Source organism: Cuculus canorus, chromosome 15 (assembly GCF_017976375.1).
Source record: "Cuculus canorus isolate bCucCan1 chromosome 15, bCucCan1.pri, whole genome shotgun sequence".
Taxonomy (NCBI): Eukaryota; Metazoa; Chordata; class Aves; order Cuculiformes; family Cuculidae; genus Cuculus; species Cuculus canorus.
The window spans coordinates 455030-463273 of NC_071415.1; the positions used below are offsets into that span (position 1 = coordinate 455030).

The window sequence follows — 8244 nt, forward strand, 5'->3', positions numbered from 1 at the left end:
TCAATGATCCAAGAGGGCTTTTGCCAACCTGGTGATTCTATGATTCTATGAGGGGCTGCAATGCGTCTGGAGAAGGGAATGGAGCTGGGGAAGGGTCTAGAAGCCCAGGGGCTGTGGGAGTGGCTGAGTGATCTGGGGCTGTTTGGCCTGGAGAAGAGGAGGCTGAGGGGGACCTCATCGCTCTCTGCAGCTCCCAGAAAGGAGGTTGCAGTGAGGTGGGTGCTCCCAAGTAACAAATGCTAGGATGAGAGAAAATAGCCTTAATTTGCACCAAGAGAGGTTTAGATTGGATATTAGGGAACGTTCCTTCATGGAAAGAGTTCTCAGTGGTGGAGTCCCCATCCCTGGAGGATTTAAAAGATGTGTGGATGTTGTCCTTAGGGACACGCTTTAGTCGTGCAATTGGCAGTATTGGGGGAAGTGTTGGACTCAAAGGTCTCTTCCAGCCTACACAATTCTGTGATAATTGGTGCTATCTTCGGGAGCTCCATTAAGTTTCTCTGCTCTTGTAGCTACTTGTTGACAGATGATCACGGACTCTCTTTCTCTAGGACTCCTGCTTGCTCAGTCCTTGGGATGGCTGGTGCTGGGGAACTAACAGGGCAGGTAGGAGGAAGGTGCACAAGGCACCTGCGTTACTTTTTGCATCATTAAAAGCCTCACGGTGGGAGAGGCAGAAGATGCAAGCAAAAAAAACCAGAAAAATACTTCCATGCTGGTGGAATCCCCGTCCCTGGAGGGGTTCAGCAGAGCGGCGCGGGGACACGGTGTGGTTGGACTCCATCATGTCAAAGGTCTTCTCCAAACCAAAGACTCAATGATGGTACCAAACGCGGGCGCGTTGCGGCCCCTGCCGGCCGCCGTCCTCGCCCCCGCTCCTCCGCGGCAGCCAATGAGAAGCGGCTCTGGCCACTTCGCCCCGCCTACTACTCCGAGACAGCCAATGAGAGACAGCTATGACCTCTTCGCTCCGCCCATTGCTCCGCGGCAGCCAATGAGAGGCGGCTGCCGTACCACCCCCAAGCCAGCCAATGAGAGGCGGCTCTGACTCTGCGCCCCGCCCACCGCTCTGCGCCAGCCAGTGAGAGGCGGCTCTGCTCCTGCACTGTTCCTCCGCGCCAGCCAATGAGAGGCAGATCCTGCACCCCTCCCCTCCGCGTTAAGCAATGAGAGGCTGCTCCGGCACTTGCGCCCCGCCCACCGCTTCCCACTGGCCAATGAGAGGCGGCTTCGACCTCTGCGCTCCGCTCACATCTCCTCGCCAACCAATGAGAGGCAGCTCTGATCCCTAGGCCCCGCCCACCGCTCCGCGCTAGCCAATGAGAGGCGAGCTCTGTTCCTGCGCCCCTCCCACCGAGCGAGCCAATGAGACGCGGCTCCGGCCCACTTCCGGCCGCCGGAAGCGGAAGCGAAGGGTGATGCCGCTGCACGGGGTCCCGCCGAGGCTGTGGCCGGCGCTGCGGCTGCGGGAGGGCATCTGCTCGCGGCTGCCCGAGCACTACCTGGCGTCGCTGCGGGACGAGACGCCGCCCACCCCTGTGCACTGGCGGCCGCAGGGCGTGCGCTCCCGCTGGAACCCGCGCACCGGCGAGCGGGAGCGCGTGCAGGACGTGCCGGTGCCCGTGTATTTCCCGCCCGCCTCGCAGGAGGGGCTCTGGGGCGGCGAGGGCTGGATCCGTGGCTACCGGTACGCACGCAACGATAAGGTGAGTGTTCTGGCCCTTCCATACACCGGGCGGGCAGCGGCAGCCCCGGGGCAGCCCCGGTCCGTTGGGGCGGGCAAGCGAGGCCCCCGCACCCTGATGGCCCCTGGCCTCCTCGCAGCTTTCCACCAGGCTACCCAAGACGTGGAAGCCACAGCTCTTCGTTCGAGATTTCTACAGTGAGATCCTCGACGCCACTCTGACCATTACTGTCACCATGCGGACGCTGGACCTCATCGACGAGGCCTACGGCTTTGACTTCTACATCCTCAAGGTGAGGCCCTGGGGCTGGCAGAACACACCGTGCTGCAGCCTCGGGGAAGTGGTGGAGGCTCCATCTCTGGAGTTGTTCAAAAGAATGGCAGATAAGGTGTCTCAGGGATATGGGTTAGTGCTGGACAGGTGCGGTCGGACTCAACATGCTCAAAAGTCTTTTCCAACCAAAGGATTCCATGATTCAGCACGCTGCCCTTACTCAGCACCTCAGAGGCATCTGCTGCTGCTCATCTGTCAGTGCAGGCCTAAAGCTCTGGCCTTTAACGTGCCTTTGACTGGGGAGATCACTCTTAAAGGTCAGAACCGTGATCAAGTTAACTTCAGAATATAGAGTCATGGAGTGTCCTGTGTTGGAAGGGACCCACAATAATCTTTAAGTCCAATTCCTGTCCCTGCACAGGACAAGCTTAGCACTCACGCCATGTGTCTGAGGGCCTTGTCCAATTGCTTCTAGAATATTGTCAGGCTTGGTACTGTCACTGCTTCCCTGGGGAGCTGTTCCAGTGCTCCGTTACCCTTTGGGTGAAGAATCTTCTCCTAATGTCCTACCTAACCCTCCCTTGGCACACCTTCCTGCTGTTCCCTCAGGTCCTATCATTGGTGGCTAGAGAAAAAAGCTCAGCGCTTGCTCCTCCTCCCCTGGTGAGGAGTCAGTAAACTGCAGTGAGGTCTGCCCGCGGTCTCCTTGAGGCTGAACAGGCCAAGTGACTTCAGCCACTCCTCACACAGCTTCCCTTCTAAACCCATCACCAACTTCGTGCCCTCCTCTGGACACTCTCCAGTAGTTCGAGATCCTTTTTTAGCCTGTGGCACCCAAAACTGCACCCAGTGCTAGAGGTGGGGTTTCACCAGTGCCTGACATACCTAAGGGAGCTTTCCTAATGCATCCCAAGAGCCTCTACAGTTTGTGAGGGAGCTGGTGGTGTTCTCTGGATGTTGATAGTCCTGCATGTTCTCCAGCAGCTGCTCTTTTGGTGTATTTTAACATCATGCTTTTTTTTTGTCAGACTCCAAAAGCTGACTTGTGCTCAAAGCTGGGCATGGATTTGAAGCGAACAATGCTGCTGCGACTTGCACGGCGGGATCCTAAACTGCATCCCAATGATCCAGCCAGACGAGAGGCGATCTATAATAAATACCAGGTGAGTGCCTGACCTGCTATTCCTGCCCTGGTGTCTGCAGTGATGTTTGCTGATTGTCTAGGCTGATAACGCCCTAATCATCTTGTCACAGCACAAACCAGTGCTAATGCTTTTGCAATTAGGGTTAAGGACATGGGTAGAGAAGAGCTAAACATCGTTTATCAGGTTCTTCTCGTCCCTCTGTAGGCTGTGAGTTTTGTTACTGATCTTTTAGGAACACCAAAGCGTGTTTTTGCTGTGATCGAGGTCTTTGAGGTCTGCGCCAAGCACTTGTAGGAGCTGGTGCTGCCAACAGCAGTGAGGATTTGTGCCGACGCTGCTGCGTGGAGCTCAGAGTGCTGGTGCGCGGTTTGGTTCTGTGCCACCTGCTTCCATGGGGTTGTGGTGAGATACAGCCCCAGAACTACTCAAACTGATCAGAGATTACCCAAACTACGCCTGATCAGAGAAAGCAGGACTCTTGCTACTGGAAAAGGAGAGAAGGGGATTGGACTTCAGTTGACACAAATGAGGGAACAGTGTTTAAGATCTGTCTGTAGGACCGTTCCTGCTGGATCGCATGTTTGAGTTGAGCACAGAGAGCATTTACATCTTAGTCACTTGGATAGACTGCACCGCCTGCTCCTTTTGTTATCACAGGAATTTGCAATCCCCGAAGAAGAGGCGGAATGGGTTGGCTTGAGTTTAGAAGAAGCAATAGAAAAACAGCGTCTCCTAGAAAAAAAGGTGAGTTCCTGAGGCAGTGCTTGGCACTGAGCTGCACATCCAGCTGGTCCGAGCAGCCGGAGTGATAGAAGCGCCACTCCCAAACTCCTGAGCAGCCATGTGAACCTGATTATATTTGGCTGCCCAAATCCTGGGGCTGGGTTTGTTTATTTTTATGATCAATCTATTAAAATCTATTTTCATAATTATTTATTTACATGATTTTAAATGGATTGATTTTATTCATGGCTTGTGGTTAATTATTTATTATTTAACCAATAACTGGTTAATATCAAGTTAATAAATATTTAATCTTTAGAATGGATTGGAAGGGACCTTAAAGCCCATTCAGTTCCACCCCCTTGTCATGGGCAGGGACACCTCCCACTGGATTAGGGGGCTCAAATCCTCATCCAACCTGGCCTTGAACATATCCAGGGATGTAACAGCCATAACCTCTCTGGGCAACCTGGGCCAGGGCCTCCCCAGCCTCAATTGTGAAGAATTACTTCCTAATGTCTAATCTAAATCTTCCTCTCTCATATTTAAAACTGTCCCCCCTCGTGCCGTCTGTCCCAAGTGATGCTCTTGGGACAGATGGATACAAACTGAGAGTTGCTCAGTTTGGGAGCCTCTGTCGCTGCGGCTCGCTTGTTAGAAGCGCCTGTGTGGAAAAGGATGTCCCAGAAAGCTGCGGGGGCGAAAGGCCCTCCTGGGGAGATGGAGTCTGTTCATGATTTTTTCCCCAGACCTGTTGGTTCCCGTTGTGGCTTCAGCAGGGATGGGAAGATCGGGAGCGCTGACTCTACAAGGCGGTGCTGGGCCCTGCGGGGCTCCACCTTCTTCAAAGGTTCACCTAGTGTGTGTCAGTGCAGCTCTGATGAGGGCAACATGAAGAGGGAGACGAGGATTTTTTGGAAGGAAAGGGAATCCGTGGGACCTACTGTTGATTCTGGAACGCAGGCAGAACCAGGAAGGCTGGTGACTGTCCCATGTGGGTGCCTGGCATTGTTGAGGCAAGGTTGCAGAGCTGAGCAGCAGCTGTGTCTGTGGGAGTTGCTTAGCAGGTTGCCTTGTTTGGACACTGCAACAATCCTGGGCACATCTTCCTCTGGTTTTAACTGTTAGCACTCCTGCAGCACCCACTCCCTTGGCTCTCCATTAGTCTTCACCCTGTGCTGCTGCTCATGTTCACTCCTTTAACTGCTTTATCTTGTATTCTGTTTCAGGACCCTGTCCCACTCTTTAAGGTGTATGCTGAAGAGCTCGTCAACCAGCTGAAAGCGCAGGCAACGCAGAAGGAGTAGAAGGAAAGAAACCTTTGGAGGAAAAAATCCCAAGCTGTGGGGTTCATAGTCTTCTGTCTGAACTGCTCTTGTGTGGAAGGGTCTGCACGAAGAGTGTGCCCAGGAGCATGTTGCAGCTTTTGCAGTCTAGCAACAGCCTAAATTCAGTGAGGAGCCATTTGTGTGGGCCAAGGAAAGAATTTCTGTCCTGTGCCCTTGTAAGACTGACTTAATGTGGTTGTTCTGCCTGTACAAGCGGTTTGGCTGCTGCCGAGGGCTTGGTCACGATATAAAATGAAATACGCGTTGGGAATATCATTAAACTTCTCTCTGATGCTCTTTGCTCATCAGTGCATTATAGGATGCCGTGGTGGTGTCACCTAGCTCAACCGCCAGCCTCCTGCAGCAGACACAGCTGTGCCTTGGAAGCAGAACTCCAACTCCCTGCCCTAAGCGGTGCCTGCCAGGTGGGGCTGAGCTCCCCAGTCGCTGGCCCCATGGCTCACTGCAACCCCTTGGGTTCCAGCACTCGCTCTGTTTGCTGTTGCTGACTTAAATCTTATATTTTGTGAAATTATTGTAGTTGAAGTGAGTGTTGAAGCCTTTGCTCTTATCTGGCAACAAGGGTCTGAAAAACGCTTCCCAAAAAACTTATCCGAGTGCTTGGGGAAAGGCTGAGAGAGTTTGGGCTGTTCAGCCTAGAGAAAAGAAGGCTCTGAGGAGACCTTACAGCAGCTTCCAGTACTGAAAGGGGCTCCAGGAAGGCTGGGGAGGGACTTTTTAGCAGGGTGTGTAGCACTGGGACAAGAAGGAATGGTTTTAAACTGGAAGAGGAGAGATTATTTATGCTGAGGGTGATGAAATTCTTGCATAGCCTGCCCAGAGGGGTGGGAAATGCCCCATCCCTGGAACCATTCAAGGGCAGGTTGGATGAGACTCTGAGCAACCCGATGGATGCGCCTGCTCTCTGCAGGGTTTGGACTGGATGGGCTTTAAAGGTCCCTTCCCACCCAAACCAGTGTGTGGTTCTGTTCTACATGCTAGTGAACAGAGCTGTGTATGGCTGCTGTCAGTAAGCTTGGTGGTCCTGCAGTGGGGTTCTGGCTGGAGAACAAGCAGCTTCTCCTCCCTTTCCCTTCAGCTCTGAGGTAAGGAACAAGCACAGAGCTTGCAGGATGTACCTCATGTGGACCGTAAATCTGGATTGTTGCTTCAGGAAGAGACTTTGCCTTCACCTCACCTTGGCATGAGACATGCTTCCCTCTCTAGCACAGAAAGGCAAATGTTTCTGAGCCACAGATCCCATGATTAGAGAGAAACTGGGCTTGGAGAGCAGCATGAGGCTGGTCCCCTCTGCACTGGAATGGAGTAGGACCACAAGGGAGTGGGAATTCCTCACACCTTAATGTTTGCCTTGAGGATCTGGGCCAGGGGTGCTGTGGAGGTGGTTGCTGGGTAGGCTCGGAGTCTCTGCAGGGCTGTGCTGGGTAGCTGGGGATGAGGGAGGTGGTTGGGGTGAATGCAATCTCAATGGTGGCCTTTCATGAAGACCAAACTTCTCCCCTGCTTTTTGGGCCAGGGAATGAGTTGAAGCCCTCATGAGGGGTATTTGAGCCCCCAGGTGAGTGTGGCACAGCTGTTCTGCCCAGGGCTGGTCTGGGGCTGCGCTGTCTCTGTGCCAGTGCAGGAGGCTCACCACTGCAGGGCACAGGTTGGGTGGCAAAAGCTGGGATGTTTCCAGCCTGCCTTCATGTCCCAGCTCTGTCAAGTCCAGGTTCTCAAGAGCAAACTGGCACAGAAGGTCACATTTGCCTAATTAATGATTGTGTAGCTAGTCCAGCACAATGACATTTGCTTATCTTCTCCCTCTTGTGCAACTGAGCTGAGTGGGAAGCTGCTGCCCAGCTCCTCAGGGACCCTGACACTCTGCCCTCGTTAGAGATAATTAGCTGGGACAAGCTCTTCGTTTGACAGCTCTGCTCATCATTAGGGCTAGCGCAGCTCATGCATTTTAATGCAAAGCTCCAGCCTGTGGCTCTGTCCCACCCGCTCTCCGTAGCTTTAACGGAACGTGCGGCACAGATCTGGCCTTGGGCCGGTGCAGCTACAGCACAGTGTGGCTGGTGCCGGGCCGCATCCTGCTCTTGGCCCTGTGGGGGTCTCCAGTGCTTTGCGGCTCCTCAGTGGTGAGGGGGCTGCTTGGGATGGCTGAGGGGACAGCAATCGGCTGCTCTGAACTGGGGGCTGGCTTGTAGCGGTGTGAAATTACCTCCCAGTTGTGTGGTGTTGTATTTAAGACATTGCCTGGAGCCTTGCGTTCAGGTCTGGAGTCCTCAGCATGGGAGTTGTTGGAGCAAGTCCAGAGGAGGCCATGGAGATGATCCAGGAGCTGGAGCAGCTCCTGTACAAGGACAGGCTGAGAGAGTTGGGGTTGTTCAGCCTGGAGAAAAGAAGGCTCTGGGGAGACCTTAGAGCAGCTTCCAGTACTGAAAGGGGCTCCAGGAAAGCTGGGGAGGGGCTCCGGATCAGGGAGCGCAGGGATGGGATGAGGGGGAATGGCTTTAAGCTGAAAGAGGGGAGGTTGAGAGGAGATCTTGGGAAGAAATGTTTGTGAGGGTGGGGAGGCCCTGGCCCGGGTTGTCCAGAGCAGTGGTGGCTGCCCCATCCCTGGACGGGTTCAAGGCCAGGTTGGATGGGGCTTTGAGCAACCTGATCCAGTGGGAGATGTTCCTGGAGACTGGAACTGCGTGGGCTTTAAGGTCCCTTCCAACCCAAACCATTCCAGGATTTTATGATCTCAGGGGCAGCCTGGGCTGTACATCCTCCTCAGCTACACTGCTGGTATCACCTGTCCTTGAAGTAGACTCTGTTCTGCAGCATTGCTCATGGTCCATGCCCGTTCTGTGGGATCTGCTGCCTTGGGAAGGTTTGGTGGGTGCCAGAGGGTAGCGGGAGCCTTTGCCCAGACGTGGAGGAGAGCTCCTGTCCCACTGGGGACACCAATGGAGGCACTGCGAGAGTGTGATGGGAGCTGCAGGAGCTTTTCCTTGGGGAAGCCTACTGAGGAAGTGGTTAACGCTGACTTCTGAGTTGGAGCCTTCCGTACTCTCATCCTGCATTTGCTGAGAAACC

At 54.1% G+C, this 8244-nt stretch overlaps 1 protein-coding gene across 1 annotated transcript; it reads left to right on the plus strand.

Annotated features, from left to right (window-relative positions):
- Positions 1–1383: 1383 nt before the first annotated feature.
- On the plus strand, positions 1384–5684 carry MRPL28 (mitochondrial ribosomal protein L28). Its single transcript, XM_054080619.1, has 5 exons — positions 1384–1706; positions 1825–1977; positions 2987–3121; positions 3761–3847; positions 5056–5684. Exons 1-5 carry the CDS (start codon positions 1419–1421, stop codon positions 5131–5133), a joined length of 741 nt encoding a protein of 246 aa, XP_053936594.1. The 5' UTR covers positions 1384–1418; the 3' UTR covers positions 5134–5684.
- The last annotated feature ends 2560 nt before the right edge of the window (positions 5685–8244 follow it).